Here is a 19,993-nt window from a genome sequence, read left to right as displayed (position 1 = left end):
GGGCAACTGCCCTAAATGCAGATCAGTAGCGATTGATTGTATTGACTAGGCGGAACCTGGACACAATTGTTATACCCGGGGTCCACATTCTCTTTGCCGATCACTAATGTCCATGCCACCCATGTTTTGTGTAATTTATAACAGCATGAGGACACCCAATTTCTATGTCTTCATTACCTTTACTGGTTTTTCGTTTCACTGTACCATCATTCACTGAATCTGAATTTGTTGACAGCATGAAATGAAAATGAAATGGCGTATGGCTTTTAGTGCCGGGAGTGTCCGAGGACATGTTCGGCTCGCCAGGTGCAGGTCTTTCGATTTGACACCCGTAGGTGACCTGTGCGTCGTGATGAGGATGAAATGATGATGAAGACGACACATACACCCAGCCCCAGTGCCAGTGAAATTAACCAATGATGGTTAAAATTCCCGACCCTGCCGGGAATCGAACCCGGGACCCCTGTGACCAAAGGGCAGCACGCTAACCATTTAGCCATGGAGCATAAGAACAGTATATTTATTTGCCAAACTGTTGCTGTTACACCCTCATTTTGCAATTTTCTGCATTCTCCCCCCTTGAGTTTCATTTGTGCAGATTTCCTAAACTGATCAGACCACCCTTTTCTATTTACCCTTGTCGCACAACTGTAGTTGTTATGCGTTAGCAATAATTTCATTAGTTTTACACGACTGAAAAAGTTATCAAAGTAAACGTGATGCCATTTCCCCCAGTATGACTGTCATATCTAAAACCACTTCCTCTCCTAATAAATTTTGGTCCCGTGTTTCTTTCTTCCCCTTGTAAGTCTCACATTTCAGAAGGTAGCCAGTGTCAACAATACCCAATGTCTTGATACCCCATTTGGTGGGTTTCCCTGGGAGATACTCTTTTCAAGATAAATCTTCCCTTGAAACCTATCATAGCTTCTACTGCGAGTTCCCGGCCAGGTGCGTACAAAATTCAGTATTAGTTTGTTATGTTGCAGAGCTGGTCTTGCTTTGTGTAGAACGTCGTAATGTTCATCTTGTGGTGTTGATCTGTTTTCATGGTTACTAAGATGTAAATATTGCCCAAGTTTCCTAAACCGTTGTGTGTCGTTGCTTCCCTTACTAACGGGCACACACAAAAGTCCCTTAGGAAGTAATTGTCAAATTCAGGTAAAATAACCAAAGCCATATAAATTAGAACAACTTCATATGCCCTTATTTTGTTAGCATTAGTGTTTTCCCAGGTAGTATCATCAGTACCAGTTTTTATTTGTAAATATTCAGCCTTGCTACTAGCCCGTAAAATTCCCATCCCACAAATAATTAAAACAATTTTTTTTTTTCCTGAACTCCTGGCATGTAAATCATGAATTGGGCCAGCATTGTCCCATATTTTCAGTTCATCAAAACGAATATCGTGACTCCAGCTATCACTAGTAACATTTATTTATAGCCCTGCCCTTGATCTTCACATAATATTTGTTTATGATTTTCACGGTTCTTGGAATCATCATCACTACTAAATTCGTCAGAATACAATTCTGAACCTCTATGAGGAAATTCACTATCTCCAGTAGCTTCTAACATATCCCCAATTTTGCATTCTTTCAAATCTTTCTACACTACTCCACGATAAGTAGATGACATGGTGTGAACTTGAACACGAATAATCTCCAACTATAAGACACTGTTCATAAACTAAGTATGCTTGTGAAGTACACATAAGAAAGGTTGTCAATAAGGCGCTCAGAGCTTGCTGAATCATGGGAATGCAGTATGGTTTCAGAAGACCCTTCTATTTTTCTGTCAACACACTTCTAATAACTGCATGTCATGAGGGCTTTGGAGTATTCAGCACTGCAGGCAAGTCGCAAATCTCAAGCGCTCTGGAGTGTTTGGAGCGGCATAGGGTTAATTAAGGCCACGGTTACTCCTTTCCTAATCCTAGCCCTCTCGATCCCTTCGTCGCTGGAAACCTCCGATGTATTAATACATTAAAATAAAAGTAGCAAAAAGAAACTTACTTGCCAGATTTTGATATGTACCTATTTCAGAATGAATGTGATAATTTTTTTTGTCTTCCCTCTCAAAGCACTGCACTTGCTAATCATGTGTGTTGTCATTTCAGAGAATTTCGAGTGATTCACACAGCTCTTCCAGTAGTAGCAGTATTTTCCAGAATCGCAGACGGAGAAGAGATATTCTTGTAAGTTCATAACTTGACTGTTATGTAAATCTGCAGGTAATTGTCATATACAGTTTAAAAAATAATTTGAAGAGTTATTCATCATCATCATCATCATCATCCTAAACCATCTCCAGTTTCCCGGGTGTGGTATATGAGCCTCCTCCATCTCATCCTGTCCTTGTACCATTCTTCCTCCACCAACTTGTCCCAATCATGACCTCTCAGCATTACATCGCTCTTAACTAAATCTATCCATTTCCTTCGTGGCCTTCCCACGGGTCGTCTTCCTTCTACCTTTCTGTCAAATTCCTTCCTTGCAGTTCTGTTTACTGGTATCCTCTTCATGTGACCAAACCACTTCAGTCTTGATATCTGAATCTTATTTAGGAGAGAATTGTCTATTCCTACTTCTTCTCTAATTTTCTCATTCCTAATCTTGTCTTTCCTGGTTTTCTGGATCATAGTGCGTAGGAATTTCATTTCAGCTGCCTGAAGTTTGGAATTATCTCTATTGGTCAGCGTTATGGTTTCGAGACTGTATGTAAGAATTGATGTATAATAGGACTTGTACAATGTCATTTTTGTTTTCATGGGTATTTGCTCATCCCACAGCAGGTATCTTACCTGGTGGTAGAATTGTGTTGCCTTATTGATTTGATTGTTCACCTCATGTTTTGCTAGGTTGTCATTTGATATAACGCTACCCAAGTATTTGAAAACTGGAACGCTGTCCAGTTGAGCTTCATTTAACATGACTATTGGTTCTGCTTCTTCCCCATACACTTTCATCACCACCGTCTTGGTCGTGGTGATGCTTAAACCATATTTCTTAAACTCCTCATTCCAGCTTTGTATTCTCTCTCTCAATTCATCTTCTGAGTCACTCCAGATCGCAACATCATCTGCAAATGTGAAGGCTTTGATATCTCCATGTTCTTTCCGTTTAATAGATTTCATTACTACATCCATTACAATAATAAATAGAAGTGGTGACAATGAGCTGCCCTGCTGCACTCCTCTCTTTGTTTCAAACCAGTCCGACAAACCACATCCTACTTGAATACAGCTTCTGTTCCTACTATACAACATTTTCACTTTGTCTATGAGGCTGTCTCGCACTTGAAGTTCTTTCATGCATTGCCAAATTCTTTCCCTTGGTACACTATCGTATGCTTTCTCAATGTCCAAAAATATTAGGAATAAAGGCTTGTTCTTCTCCCAGTATTTTTCCATTAGCATCCTAATTGCAAATATAAGGTCTGTGGTTGACCTTCCTGGTCTGAAACCATACTGCTCTTCTTCTAAAATTGGTGCAACAGTATCTCTGATTCTGGTCTCTATTATTTTTTCCAATATTTTCAGGACATGAGACAGTAGTGTGATACCACGGTAATTAGTACATTTTCGTCGGCTTCCTTTCTTGAACAGAGGTACAATGATGCCCATCTTCCAGTCCTCAGGAATAGTATTTTCCTCCCATATCTTGTTGAGCAGTCTATAGAGCCATTGGATTCCTGGAACTCCCGCTGCTTTCAGCATATCTGCACTTAGTTCATCTACGCCCACTGCCTTTCCTTTCTTCATGCTCTTGAGCGCATTTTCAACCTCAAGCCATGTAATTGGTGGTTCAGTTGTGGTTCCGCGACTTGGCTCTCCTCTATCCGTTATGTTTTCTGTATATCCATTCAGCAGCTTTTCGAAATAGATCTTGAGTTCTTGTTTAATTTCTCCCTCTTCTTGTGCCAGAGTTCCATAATCACGTTCTATTGCTTTTATGGTCTCTTGATCCCTTTGCTTGTTTTTCACTACTCTGTATAGCAATTTCATATTTCCTCTACTGTCCTCGTCCAGTTTGTCTGCAAACTCGTTCCATTTCTTCTCTTTTTCTTCCCTTACAATGTTCTTTACAGCAAGTTTCTTGTTCCTGTATACTCCTTGAAGTCTTTGTATTTCTTGTTCATTTTGTTCTTGTCCCTGTTTTTGTTTCTCCTTGTCCAGTGCCTTCTTTATTTGGTTTCTTTCTTTCACCACTGTTTTCACTCTATCATTCCACCATGGTGTCTCCTTTTTTCTTCTGATAGAACTTGTAACTCCAAATAGGTTTTTGGCTTCTCTCACAAAGGTGTATTTGAAGGCCTTCCATTCTTCATTAACGCTGGTTACTTCACACTTCGGCAAACTCTGTTGAATCCTTAGTTTGTATTCTTCCTTTATTTGGACTTCTTGCAACTTCCAAGTTTTAATCCTTGGTTTTTTCGTAATAAGTTTCTGCGTTTCATTTGTCTTATGTTTGAAGTCTACTACCAACAATCTGTGGTCACTGTCCATGTTTTCACTAGGGATGACCTTTACATCTGTGATGTACCTGTCACCATCTTTGTGATTACGTAGTCAATCAATGTTCTATACTGGCCATCCCAACTGTACCTTGTTATTCTGTGACTGTCTCTTTTTTTGAAGAATGTATTTTTGATTATAAGATCATTTCTGCACAGATCTAATAGTTGTTCTCCTTCTGGGTTCCTTTGTCCAAATCCATGTGGACCAATGATGTTCTCGTACCCAAGTCTGTCTACCCCAACTTGCACATTTAGATCTCCAATAATAATAACATTTTCCTCATTAACTGTATCTTCCAGGTCTTGCCGAAATTTCTCTTTGTCTTCCTCACTGCAGCCTGTCTGTGGGGCATACACTTGTATGATGGTGTACTTAGTGTTCTCCAGTTTCATGGACATTTTAATGATTCTATCACTTTTGCAGATAACTTCAGCTGTAGCATCAGTCCTTTCATTAATTAAGAATCCAACACCATTTTTCGCTACCTTCTCCTGTCCACTCCAGTATAATTTATAACCTCCACGAAGTGTCTTACTTCCAATCCCTTTCCATTTGGTCTCACTTAATCCCAATATTGATATTTTTCTTCTATCCATCATGTCTAGGAGTTCTTCTAACTTTCCAGTTAATGATAGAATGTTCATAGTTCCAATTCGGTATTTGGGTCTCTTTTTTATTTGGGGTTTCCTTTCAGAACATTGTATATCATCATCCTTACGGTCATCATACTTTACAATTGTCTGAGAGGACGTGTCAGTCCGGTCTATAATATTCTTTCCGAGGCTCTTTTTCTTATTGAAAGCAACTATACTCAATACTCTCCTGCTGACTTGCTAGGCCTAACGCATAAGAGGATTTTCTTTCAGGGTTTACTCCCTTAGCCTTTGAGGATGCCTTCCTCGTCCTACAAGGCAGTAGGTTCCATCTGTACACCCCAGAAGGATGGGTTGCCTCTTCCGCCATCTCCGCCGTACCGAAGTCCATCTTCTCCGCCGTACCGAAGTCCATCTTCTCCGCCGTAGATGCCGTTGAGGTCTTCACCCTTAACCCAGGGCAAGGGCCCTGCATATTTATGACCCCTGGAGAGAGGGTGTCCCAGTATTTTAAAACCCCCAGGAATTGGGCTACCTGTTGGTCCGCGGGTTGTATTGGTTATTTCAACCAGCCCTACATACTGTAGGGGCCCCCTTTCCGCCACCTGGGGACGCGCTCTGTAGGGGTCAGGTTCCCCTGGTTACTTATTGGAAGTTAACCCCACCCACAAGGAGTAAGGTTATTTGCAGAGTTATTACGTGCTCAAAATATGATTGTACTCGGCTATGCCAGGAACTATTCCTTGTTCATATCTGGTGTTCTTGTCACCAGTTACAGTAACTGTTCAGTTTATGACTGCTCAGTTAGGCCTTGATGATGCAATGTTTCTTGTTGCACTGCTAGCCTCTGAATGGTCAACACACATATTCTATTGTGAATTTGTCCTATTGTTTATTATTTAAATTTATAATATTTACTGTTACCTTGCATATTCTCTTGTGGCATCCTTAAAGTGATCTTTAGTTATGAGCTTGACAGTATATTCTTTTCAATTGATGCCACACGGAAGAGAAACTTCCAAGAAAATTTACATTAAACTAGGACTTTGCTCTGATTCCTCAGAAGTTATCCATGTCCAGCAATGACTATTCTAATAATGAACAGTTTGAATGTACCATTACTCCATGGATGAAACTGTACTCCTGTTCGTGTCCATATGAAACAAGTCTGCTCAAGTTTAAAGTTTTGATGTAGCGTAGAACTGTACTTGGGCCGGTGAGCATTACTACATGAAAGTTTCAAATTTTGAATTGATTTGTAGACAGTATGTGCGATGACAAGAGTTCAATATCTGCGCTGCTAACATTTAGTGTAGCTTTGGACTCTGGTGCGGTGGCATCTCGTGTGAGGTGTCCTTTGATTTGTCTCGGCGAGTTCTACAATCAGGTCATAAAAAGAAAGGTCAAATAGTGAACATTTGAGAAAATCGTGATGTGAAGAATTGTGAAAATTTTCCTTTGCAAAATATTGCAACGTGGACATAAACGGCTTCTAACATTATGAAAAATGTGTTTGAAAGGAGAGAGCGGCTCGTCAGAATTCACAAAAAGTTCAAAATCACGTATGCAGAGCCTCAAAAAGCTATTGGGAGCGACTTGTTAGGCAGCCAAGTTTTGTGAAGCGAGTTGAATGCTACTGGAGCCCTAGCCTCTGCCTCAGCAGTGAAAATTTGAACTCTAAGCTTCATGAATATGTGCTGCAATCTAGATAAAAATTCCCACGACTTAGGATGGTACGGATATAGATTCTGTCAGTCATCATTGATATGCATTTGGGGTTGTCACCCAGGTGATATATTCCATATCAATTATTTATCTAGTCTTTATTAAATGATTTCAAGGAACTTTGACATTTATCCAATATTTCTCTTAAAAAATTATCCATTCTGAATTCTTCTTCCTGTAAACAAACGCTTGCCCCAATTTATCCTCTTGAATTCCAACATTTTACCTATATGTAATGATCTTTTCTACCTTTGAAAGCCCCACTCTGGCTTATTTGTCTGCTAATGTTATTTCTCACCAACAGCTCTTCGGAACATACCACTTTCTAGAGCAGCTTCTCTCCTTACTTTAAAGCAGAAGTTCCTAACCTTTTCAGTCTTGTTACCCCTGTGACCTATCAGAGAAACTGTAAAATCTTATTGAAGAAAACAACACATGCATACAAATAGCCTTTATTAATCATAAAATTGCACAAAAATATATGTGCAGTAATTACAATTTCATTGTACTTCCTGAATTAATGATATTTAATGTGAAGATTGAAATTGTTTTGCAAAGTTGAGAAACCACTCGCACATCTGTAAGTGGTAGCAAAAGGTATTATCATTCTTAGAGATCTGTAAGCTATAATAAGATATTCACCACCTACATTTCGCCAAAATGTACCAAGGTCATAATTTTGGAATTCCACTTTGAAAGTGCTATCCTCGCATAATCCGAGAAATTCTACTTTGGCCAACACATCTTCGTCTTTAAAAGTTTCATCAGTAGAAAATGGTCTTAATATCCAAGAATGAAGTGACAATTGTCGATGTCCGGGAACTATTGCTTCAGTGAGTCTGTTACTACAGATACAGGGTGAATCACGCAATTTTCAAACGCGATTTTTTCATATTCGTCATTTACCAATTACTTCCTCAGTTGTGTAAACACTGACATATCGCCAACTTGAGCTCTGCATTGGTAAAGTTCCAATTTACACAGAAAACTTGCAACTTTATCCTGTGCTGTCAAGATGTTTCTCACATTTCCTTGCAAAGAGATATTTAGAATGTTAATTTTCCTGAAAATTTGAAAGGAGCATTTTAACAGCCAAAGCATAACAGTGTATCAAGCAGTGGAGGGACAACTTGTCTCACGAGTGCTTGAAATCCAGAACAAATATCCATCGTGGAAGGCACCAACTAGCCTTGACCAGTCCACCTTCAGTAAACTGTTTTAACGATTTGAATACGTCTTTGTCGTGAGTAGTGGTAGGTAAAGACTTGCAGAACAAGAACTACAGTGAAACCTCATTAGTGCGTTCTTCATTAACATGTTTTCTCCCTTAGCACGTCGTAATTTGAAGTCCCGATTCTCATCGTATTAAATCTGTATAAAAATACCTTACATTGCGACACAAATTTTCGCTATTACTGCTATTTTTTGCTTTGTAAAGTGATTACCGCTTAGTATGATCACATTTTCCCTAGCCTGCAAATGTTATTTCTCATCTCTTGTGAAAGGAACGTGATTTCCAATTTGGATGATAAAGAACCCTTGCCACATTTACGCGATAACAGGAAAAGACTTTGGAATTCTTGAACTTCACAGGATAAGTCGCAACTTCGGGGAGCAGGCCGTTAGCCTCAGGAATGTTCAGATTTGCTTGCCGGTTAGTAGCGAGATAACACAGTGAGCCTGTTTGTGCTTGTATTTCGCATTCCATTCAGAAATTAGAAATATATTTTTTCTTGGATGGTACAGTGAATGGTAGTGAATATTTGTTGCCTGATTGCCTACATCTGGTTAGGATTGTAATTGTGTAAAGTTGACTAGTGTGATGCATATTTGTCTTGTGACAGCCTAGTTATGGATTCGGAAAAAGTCATGAAATTCCTTACTAATGAAGACAAGATTAAACTTTATCAAAGTGGACTGGCACCCGTATCATTAAGCACTCACAGGTAGCGTGAATGTTGAAACTCGCACCTTCAAGGTTCGACTTGATCATTCGAGTTGGTCTAATCTAAGTTTTGTCAATTCAAAATGGCGGCCAAAGTCGCAGTCGCACATGGTCGAAGTCGATTGTAACCTCCAATTCATTGTCTAAAAGTGTGACCAGAAAATAATGTTGTTCTCTCTTGTTTTTCACACCTTTTAATATTCTCCGCCCGTCTTTAAAAAAATATATAGTTTTCACTGGATCCGCAGATTCTATCGGGTGTTTCCATATCCCTGTTGGATAGTTTTTATCCTTGTATTCAGTAGTACGTTTCCTCGCTTAACACGTTCTTTTTCCTTCTCTGCTGAAACTTCGTAACAAGGTTTTACTGTATTGGAAAGTGATTTGATTAATCTTAGCCAGGTGTTGCTCACCAATAATGAGTGATGCTGCATCACACAAACAAGGTTCGATGAGTTCCTCTCGTATTGTGTGCATTTTATAATTTTTTATTTGTTCATAGTAGTGCGATTAGCACAGTGAGGAGCACAGTGAGGCTACCTATCTACACACACATCGCCACACTTTTTATTAGTGTACATGCAGTGCGAGAGAGTGCAAGCCACGTGGTGCTGATCTGTCATTCTATTATCTACATAGCAAAATTTACCAGCATTATTACCCCCGCAGGAGTAATTACACCCAGGTTTGGAACCCATGCTTTAAAGTCTTCCCAAACCTAAGTTTGCATCATTTTCTTAGCTACACTTTGTCCGAAATCATTCTGAACCAGTTGTGGTGATTTCCTTTGGATCTCTTCCAGTTTTTGTATTGAGTAATCCACAATAGTTGATAGTATATTTGTAGTAAAACGTCATATTTTATTTTTATATATGTGCAAGAAACATGAGAGTTATGCTTCTATTGAAAATGCATCAAAGCAGGGATGTTCTGAAAATAATGATCATGCCAGTTTCACAAGTAGAACCTAGCCTACATCATCATCATCATCATCTCCCAACTCCAGTTTCCTGGGTGTGGTGTACGAGCGCTCGCCATTTCCTTCTGTCTTCATACATCTTCTGATCCAGTACATCCTCCCATTTGTATCCTCTCTCCTCCACATCTGATCTTACAGTCTCTATCCAACGTTTTCTTCGTCTTCCCTGTGGTCTTCTTCCTACGAGATTAAGGTCGAAATATTTTCTGGCAGGTCTTTCCCTGTTCATTCTCATTACATGCCCATACCACTGAAGTCTGCTTTTCTTTATGACACTGATAATAGGAACCTCAATACCAGCTACTTTCCTATTCACTTCATTTCTGATCTTGTCCTTTCTGGTTGTTTGGTTCATGGTTCTAATGAATCTCATTTCAGTTGCTTGGATTCTACTGAAGTCTTTGTTTAGTAGTACATTTCTCTAAACCGTACGTGAGGATTGGTACGAAGTAAGTGTGGTACATGATTGTTTTCGCTTTCTGTGGTATTTTGCAGTCCCAGAGGAGATTCCTGACTTGACTGCAGATGTTCGATGCTTTCTGTGTCCTGCTGAGTATTTCCTGCCTAACAGTGTTGTCTTTCGAGATTGTGCTTCCGAGGTACTTGAAGCGGGAAGCTGATTCGTTTTATGCTCCTTCCAGAAATATATTTGAGCTTGTTCCTAGCCTACATACTTACCGTCTTACTAATAAAAAGTCCTTATACAGTTGTTTAACTCTTGTTTATTTAAACAGTGAATAAACCCTGTATAAGCGTTTTACATTTTTCTTACTAACAAACGAGGTATACGCATTGTATTACTATACAGCACGTATACACTCGTTCCAAGGCGTAGGAATCTCTTCGTGCAGTTCACTGACGTATTTTGTACGTTCTCCACCTTTATGATCGCTTCTGCTGGTTATCTGCGAGCAAAACTTTCCGGAAAGTCACACAGTAGCACGTCATATTGAAAAGGCAGTGGCAACACTGAGACAGCTGGAAATTGGCTTATACTGATATCAACATTTCTTCAGCTTGCTTGTGTAATGAACGCCAAAAAAGAAATGGAAAAGCTAAGAAAAGATCAAAAGCTCCTAACTGGGGTAGTACGGAAAATGAAAGCAATTGTAATTGAATCGGCGAGTTGAAAAGGGTACACATTCCAAAATCCTTACTTTTCAGGAGAAAGGAAAAAACTGTTTTGTAGCTTAAAAGAAAGGTTTGATCAAAAAAGTTTCTATTAGGCATTTATACATCATATTTCTGCGTATTCAACTACAAAGTATGGAAATCATATTACGTATGGTTTTCAAGTTAACTTATGCCATTTTTTATCTCGAGGAATATGTCCCATTTTATAGGTACTCAAATTTGAGAAAGATCTTTGTAGGGGCAGATAATGTATAATAAACTCGCAATATCAAAAGTCTATTAAGCAGTAACACATTATTACACAAAAATACGCCCAACCATAATTTCTTTTATAGTTATTCATTGCCATTCCGTCTCTTTAAAGTGTTTTACTTTACGAAGATGTCTAGCCTCCATAACCTCTGAATGGTGTATATCTTCTGATGTTTAAAATATCGTGAAGATCATCAACGTTATCGTCCATTCTTTCAACGTGTGTTCAATGTTAAATGGATAAGTCGAATATTTCATTATTATATTACTGTAGACAATAAATACCACGAAAATAAACAGTGGAGCACATCTAATGCAGGGCGCCAGCCCGCGCTAACCTTATCGCCGAGCTGTGTAGTCTTCTGTTGTCGTTTCAACATAAATATAGTAACATAGTGCACTCTTTTCAGTTTTATCGTTTGTTTGCTTCCTTACTTTAGATTTTTCCTTTCTAGAAATCTGATAAATCTAACAAGTCATCGTCAGAGTTCTTGTCGAGTTCTGCCTACAATTCACAACTTGTTATCCGTTCATGAGAAACACTCATTATTTACAAAGGCGATGGCTGTATCACTAAAAACGGAGAACAAAAGTAAAAATAATTATCCACTTGGAAAGGAGATAACGTAAATAAGCAAACAAATGATAAAACTGAGAAGAGTACACTAAGTTACTTGTCGCCTCACGTCATAAAGTAAGGGTGTATTCTGCCTGAAGGCAGGTCCGAACCTCCGCAGAGGTGTGCCTGAGCTGGAGTTTACGTACGGTAGGGTGGTCAGTTACTTTCCGCTCCTCCATTCCCTTACCCCCCCACCAACAGCACGTAGCAAGCCATCCAAATCTTGACCGTGTCCAGTGTTGCTTAACTTCGGAGATCTTGTTAGATCCTGTGTTTCAACACGGCTACGGCTGTTGGCTCACGTCATAAGATTATTATTATTAATCTTAGCCCTTATAGGACCAGCTGAAGAACTGCATGTACCAAATGCCAAGAAGGATGCCATGGTGTGTGCATTGTGAAATATATTTGTAAATAAGTTTCTGTAAGTGTGGAAAACAACTGGTAACATTTTAAAACATTACTTTGTCAGTTTCAGTGTGTTATATTGTAGGATTGTATCGGTGTTATTCAGAGGTTCTGGCTTTGTATCTATAAAATATAGGGAAACTATGTGTGCTTACTGCTGTGCTGGTTATTTTTAGACTTCAGATCAATTTGACAATACAAATATTTTGTTACTTAATGCCAGTCCGAACTCCAATAAAAATTGTGATAATACGGAAAATGAAGTATGGAACGTAAATAATACATCTACCATAGATACATATTTCTTAGTTTAGAAGCTCCAGATATTTCATTTCAACATTTAGGAATCATTTTTAGTATATATATATAAAATATTATTTTAAAATATTTTGTTCAAACTGCCTCTGTTTACATCTCATAAGAAGAATGGTTGTTTTCTCAAGATTATGAAAAAAGAATCGTGAAGAAACCTTTATTACAGACTAAGTTGTAGGTTTCTGAAAGGAGATGTGAAAAATATGCCTCTAACGCATTGGTCTTTTTCGCCATACAACATGCTAAACAGCTGGTCTTCTTAGGCGCGCCCACCTTGAATATGCCTGGTCCTAAAAGGGTTAACGAGATAAAGGCAGTATCAGCAGCGTAGCGAGGTTGAACGAGGCAATGTAATAGGGCACGTAGCAACCCATCCAAATCTTGACCGAGAAGGTGGATGTTCTTTGCACAATATTACAAAAAGACTTCGCAGGGATTTATCCACAGTGCACTGTTTGTTGGCAACAATGGTTTTGTGAATGCACTTTCTAAGGACAGGGATCTTGCTGCACATGGGCCACTACAGAGAGGGAAGACCGCTGTATTCGTCAAATGGCTGTGGTGGATCATACTGCATCTGCAGTAGCCTTTAGAGCTTCAGTTGGCACCATAGTGATACAGCAAACTGTAAAATAGATTACTTGAATGATAGCTTCGAGCCAGTCGTCCTGTAGCGTTCATGTCACTAACTCCGAATCACTGCTATATGCAACTTCAGTGGAGTCAAGCTAGAGCTCATTGGAGGGCGGAGTGGTGATCTTGCTGTGTTCTCAGGCGTGAGCCTTTTCTCTCTCAGTGCCATTGATTGGCTGTAGGTTGGTGAAGAAGGGGCCATGTAAGTGCTTGGAACCAAGCTGTCTGCGGTGTTGTCACAGGCCCTAGACCAGGAGTTACAGTCTGGGGATCAATTTCCTATGACAGCAAAAGCATTCTCATCATTATGCCAAGAACGTTGACAGCGGATTTGTATGTCAAACTGGTAATTGAACCGGTTGTACTGCCATTCATTTGCAGTATTCAAGGGGGTGTTTTCCTACAGTGCTCATCCTCATACTGCTCTTGTCATGCAGCGTACTCTACAGTGTGTTGACCAGTTGCCTTGGCCTGCAAAGTCACTGGACCTTTTGCCCATTGAACTCGTATAGGACATCATGGAACGACAAATCCAGCATCATCCAATACCAGCATTAACCATGCCTGATTTGACTGACCAAATGTAACAGGCATGGAACTCCATCCCACAAAATGACGTATGGTACCTGATTTATAACTGTTAGGCTCTTTGGTCTGTTTTCTTTTTCAGGTAAAATTTTGTTACATTTGCATGCTTGCATTGAAAATCGTGGAAACTACAGCATTTTTTACTGTACCACCATGTTATGTCTTTTCATGCATAATTGAATTTGTGACCTAGAAACTTTAATCAATGAAATGTTACCTGGAAAATTGCTTAGCCTAAATTGCATTCCTCTAAACTAATGTCTTGGTGTTGGGATTTAATTTTCTGCCAGTGTATTAACACATGAGTACTTACAATATTCTCCCATCAACTCAGTAATTAAAAGTGAGAGGACTTTTACTCTTGGTGTAACTTACAACATGAGTTCTCATCCCATTTAACATCATACCATTTTCTGCTATCTGTCTTGTTATAAATTGTCGGTCTTCTCGCAGTCGCTCACTATCCTGTAATTTATTTACTGCTCAGAACTGTATAACATCTGCAAAAAGCTTTATCTGTGATTTCACTTATTAAATCATATAATTTATATATATAAGAAAACATATACAGTAGAATTCCGCTGTAACAAACACCAGTATAACGAAATTTTCAGAATAAGGAATATTTTTTTGGTCCCTTCTTTTTTCCATATTTGTTGTATGTTAAAATATTTCATTTTAATGACTTTCGTAGTTTCAGTTCAACGAAATAAAATTGAGCTCTTTTCTTTACCAGTTTGACCATATTTTCTCAAATTTAAACCAAAATTCATCCTGTTTTATGACCAACATTTTTCCTGTTATATTATTTCGTTATTCAGACGATATTATCGCCATTTTCCATATATGCACCGTACGCGATCAAGAAGGCAATCGCTTTTGTGTAACCAATACGCTTCGCCCAGTTCTCACATGTGGTATGGAACTTATTTGGGAAAGACTAACGGGGTCCGACCTTCGAACTATTGAAAATGTAAAGGCCAAATTTCTGAAACGAACACTGGGAATCTCCAAGATGTCACCATCACGAATTGCGTATGAATTATCCAAAGAAACTTTTTACTGGAAGATTTGAAAATAAGAATGCAGCTTTCACATACGTAGCAAGTAGTAGTAGTTCTCCAAGAGAGAAAGAGAAAACAAGCAGAAATCAGCCTGGATTTTTATTCAGCTGATGCTATGATTGACCGCAGCTGGACTGGTCCAAATAATGACGTGAGAAGTGCTTTGAATAGGCTGGCGGTACATGGGTTTCACCATCGTCTATGCCGGCGATCAGACTTCCATGAACCGTCCCTACATTGTGTATGTTGTGTGATAAACATTTCGATCGCTATCATTTCAGCAAGTGCAACAAGAGAACAAAATTTTCACTAGAATATGCGAAAGATTAATGTATTTTTCTTTTAATGCACATTTGTGCGCTATTAAATAAATAAATATGCTTCGCCCGTCATCCAATGTAAGACATCACTCCATTGGCTGAGTAGGATCGCGATGTTTGTAATCCACCAATGAACGCGACGGTTTCGTCACATCATGCATTGCATGTTTCTTCTTTGTATTTAATTCGCAAAGCCTATTCAAAGCACTTCTCAAATTCTCTTTGACTTCTCATGTCATTATTTGGACTGGTCCAGCTGCGGTCAATCATAGCATCAGATGAATAAAAATCCAGGCTGATTTCTGCTTGTTTTCTCTTTCTCTCTTGGAGAACTACTACTTCTTGCTGTTAAGTTTATATCATTAAACTTACCAAGTTCGTGTGCATTTCGTTAAATAAATAAGTACATATCATAGCAAATGGATAAGCAGAAGCGACAGCAGTTTTCATTGAGTGAAAAACGTAATATACTTGCGGAAGTAGAGAAAGGCGGAAAGAAAGGAGATGTAGCGAATAAGTATGGCATTAGCCCGTCAACACTTTCTACTTTTTTAAAACAGAAAAGTAAGATAGAGGAAAACATTGATACTGATGCCCTAGGTCCACAGCGTAAGAAGATCAGGACAGCTGACTACAAGGAGGTGGACCAAGCAGTCTATACGTGGTTTGTGGAAATGCGGAGTAAAAACATTCCAATAAATGACCCACTGTTATGTAAGTGTGCACGATCTTTCGCACGTTCGCTTTGGTCACCTGAGTTTATGGGTAGTGCTGGTTGGCTTCATAGGTTCCGGGAGAGATATGGCATATCCCACAAAATTATAAATGGTGAAGCTAATGATGCCCCGAAGGAAGTTGCGTCTTCATGGTGGCTGGAGACTAAAGGATGCGTTGAAAGAATATTCGCTGGCAGACATTTATAACGCAGACGAAACTGCGTTATTTTATAAACTAATGCCGAACAATACCCTTGATTTTAAGGGAAATAAGTGTTTTGGGTGCAAACGTTCACAAGAACGTATCACGGCTCTTTTGTGCACCAATTCCACAGGGACGGACAAACTGACGCCTCTCATAATTGGGAAGTTTGGGAAGCCAAGGTGCTTCAAGGGGGTGCAACATCTGCCCTGTGACTACAGGCACAACTCTAAGGCATGGTTGACATCTGTGCTATTCAAAGAGTGGTTGTTGGACTGGAACGTCGGATGAAGGCCGAAAAGAGGAGAATTCTTCTATTATTGGACAATTGCTCTTCTCATAATTGTGTGCCTCGCCATTTGAAGCATGTAAAAGTTTTATTTTTGCCTCCAAATACAACTTCAATTCTGCAGCCGCTGGATCAGGGTATAATTCATGCAGCAAAGCGGCATTACCAAGCTCGTGTCGTTCGTCGAATGCTGTGCAACGTTGCCACGAATAGAGACATTAACATCAATATATTGGAAGCAATGCAGATGTTTAATGCTGCATGGAAATCCTTGAATGCGGACATCATCACAAACTGCTTTAGAAAAGCTGGAGTGGTTTTTACAGAAGACGTCGCAGAGAGTGAAGTGTTGGATGATGTGGAAACCGAGGAGAATTGGAAGCGTTTGTGTACAACATTGGATGTGCCATTTACGGTAAGACTTGCCGACTACATCAATGTAGATAGTGATGTAATAGTCCACAAAGAAATCACCAATGAGGAAATTGTGGAGGACATTATGAATGATAGATATCCATGCGATGAGGAGGAAGAGGAAGACAACCCCCAAAATGATTGTGATCGACAGAGCTTGACTCTTCAGCAGGCAACGAACATGGCAAATAGCCTTCAAGATTTTCTTGCGTCACGAAGTGATGTGCCAGAATCTGTTTTAAATTCATGTGTAGTGGTTGGTGACTATTTGGAACGAGCTTTTGTGTCTGGATCGGTTCAGAAGAAAATCAGACTTTTTCAAAAAATGATGTTCTGGAACAGTGTGTAGACTTGCTGGTACAATGTAAAAATAGATTTTCTGAAAATGTCTGTCAGTACTGTAACTCTTATTATTATAATGGTATTTTGAAGTTATATAGATCCTGCAGCTGATATAACAGGGCAGATGACCTCATAGTTCCACCCCTAAAAACAATAAATAATGGATATAATACTAGGTGAGTTCTTAAGAATTGACTTATTTCAGTATAACAAATTAATTTCAGAGGTCCCCAAAATTTTGTTATACTGGTATTTTACTCTAGGTCCAATAATACTGCCTTGTGGGGACTGCCCCCCACACACACTCTTAATTGTTAGTCCACGAACCTACTACGTTGGCGTAGCAGGGGGAGAGGTGATAGATACTCCCAGGTGGCGGATAGGAGGGTCCTAACCGGCTTGCCGGCGGACTTGAGGGAAATGAAATACCTCTCACGGACCAAACACACTACCCACTGCGGGTGGGGGACGCACATGTAGAATACACCCGCGTAAGAGGCGAGTAAAAGGGGCCCATGGGGTTCTCAACTTGGGAGTGTGGATTGGCGACCACGGGGCTCTTAGCTGAGTCTTGGCATTGCTTCCACTTACTTGTGCCAGGCTGCTCACTTTTGTCTATCCTGTCTGACCTCCCATGGTCAACTCTTCTCCGACCCCGACAGTATTAGAGCATTCGATGCCTAGGGAGTCTTTCATTTTCATGCCCTTCATGGCCCTTGCCTTTCATCGTCCGTTACTTCATTTTTCGAAGTGACGGATCTCTTCTTTCTTCTTTTTTCTCTCTCTACCCCCTGTGGGTGGGGGCGTAGACAAAAAATACACCCACGGTATCCCCTGCCTGTCGTGAGAGGCGACTAAAAGGGGCGACTAAGGGATAATTGAATTAGAACCATGAAACTACTTTTGATTCGTACCATCACGTGGGGAACACCATGGGTTGCCTGTACTTGTGAGTAGTACCACTATATTAGGTACGAAATAGGTTTGTGATTAGTAGCAGCAGAGTGTGGTTCACTGTAGGTTTTCAGTACCTGTGAGTCGTACCCACGTGAGCAACACCACGGGTCTGGGCATTGTCTGTGATTAGTACCACTATATGAGCGGCGCCGTGGGTCTGCATTGCCTGCACTTATTACCCACTCTGCGAGGAACATCACGGAATTACCCTTGCCCGTGATTAGTACACCTAATTGAGGAACACCATCGGTTTACGTTGCCTATGTGTGGTGCCATTATGTGAGAAACACCATAGGTCTGCGTTACCTGTACGGCGTCCAATACTTGTATTACCATCATGTGGAATACCGTGAGTCTACACTACTTTTGATTAGTACCCTAACATGACAAATACTATGGTTCTACTTTACTAGCAATAAGTACTATTATGAGGGGCCATTGACCTGGATTTTGGACCCCTTTAGACAACAAGCATCATCATCATCATCATCATCATCAGGATTGTGCTTTAGAAGTGGTCCCTTGGTTGGTAATGCTGTTTCTTTATGGTAGTTTTTGGGTAGGATCCACTCATTGTTTTGGTTTCATGTCCATCCATTCATTCTTCATGCCATTTTTTAAATTTTGGTCAGTGGATGATTTAAAACTTCTGTTTTGTCATTTCATTTCGTACCATCAGGGGTCGATGACCTAGATGTTAGGCCCCTTAAAACAATCATCATCATCATCATCAGTAGCAGCAGAGGGTGTGGACTGTGGGTTTCCAGTACCCGTGAGTCGTACCCATGTGAGCAACACACCGGTCTGGGCGTTGCTTGTGATTAGTACCACTATATGAGCGACACCGTGGATCTGTGTTGCCTGTGATTAGTATCCACTATGTGAGGAACACCACGGGAATACTAGCACCCGTGATTAGTACACCTAGGTGAGGAACCCCATGGGTTTGTGTTGGCTGTGAGTGGAGCCATTGTGTGAGAAACACCGTAGGTCAGCGTTACCTGTACGACGTAAAATACTTGTGAGTAGTACCATCGTGTGTGGAACACCGTGAGTCTTCGCTCCTTTTGATTAGTACCCCAACATGATACATACCAGGGTTCTATTTTACTAGCGATAAGTACCATTCTAAGGGGCCTTTGACCTGGATTTTGGACCCCTTTAGACATCAAGCATCCTCGATTCAGGATTGTGCTTTAGAAGTAGTCCCTTGGTCGGTAATACTATTATTTTATGATAATTTTTTGAGTCGGATCCACTGATTTTTTTAAATTCATGTCCATCCATTCATTCTTCATGAAATTTTTTATTTTGGTCAGTGGGTGATTTTGAACTTTTACTTTGTCCTTTCATTTCGTACCATTAGGGGCCGATGACCTTGATGTGAGGCCCCTTTAAACAACAACCATCATCATCATCACCATCAATTGTTACAGTATGAGATAATGCTTCACATACTCTTTATTCTCTGACTTCTATTTATAGAAATTTACCTAACCATTCAATCACTATTTTGTCTAGTCCAGTAGCCCTCATTTTCTTCAGCAATTTCCCATAACCTACCCTATCAAAAGCCTAGGATAGGTCAGTAGCGATCCAGACCATTTGACTTCCTGAATCAAAAATATCTGCTATATCTTCCTGGAATCCTACAAGTTGAGCAGTACTGGAATGACCTTTCCGAAACCCGAACTGCCTTCTCTCAAACCTGTTACTAATTTTGCAAATGTCTAATATAATCAGAAATAATACTTTCCCAAAGCTTACATTCAACACATGTCAAACTGACTGGTCTGTAATTTTTGGCTTTATGTTTATCACCCTTTCCTTTATACACAGGGGCTACTATAACAAGTCTCCATTCATTTGGTATAGCTCCTTCATGGAAACTAATCAGATAAGTACTTCAGATATGGTACTCACTGTCTTCAGTATATCCTCAGAAAACTTACCAATTCCAGCTGCTTTTCTTTTGTGTC

At 39.8% G+C, this 19,993-nt stretch overlaps 1 protein-coding gene across 1 annotated transcript in view; it reads left to right on the top strand.

Moving 5' to 3' along the window:
• LOC136866260 (serine/arginine repetitive matrix protein 2) overlaps nt 1-19,993 on the top strand; it is a 519,326-nt gene that overhangs the window by 34,258 nt on the left and 465,075 nt on the right. The window contains exon 3 of the mRNA XM_067143064.2: nt 2,120-2,197. Coding sequence (XP_066999165.2) covers nt 2,120-2,197 — 78 coding nt within the window. The remainder of the gene's footprint in view (nt 1-2,119; nt 2,198-19,993) is intronic.

Source organism: Anabrus simplex, chromosome 3, assembly GCF_040414725.1.
Source record: "Anabrus simplex isolate iqAnaSimp1 chromosome 3, ASM4041472v1, whole genome shotgun sequence".
In the NCBI taxonomy this organism is placed as follows: domain Eukaryota; kingdom Metazoa; phylum Arthropoda; class Insecta; order Orthoptera; family Tettigoniidae; genus Anabrus; species Anabrus simplex.
Note: the sequence above shows the minus strand (reverse complement) of the source record. Positions and strands in the feature narration are given on the sequence as shown.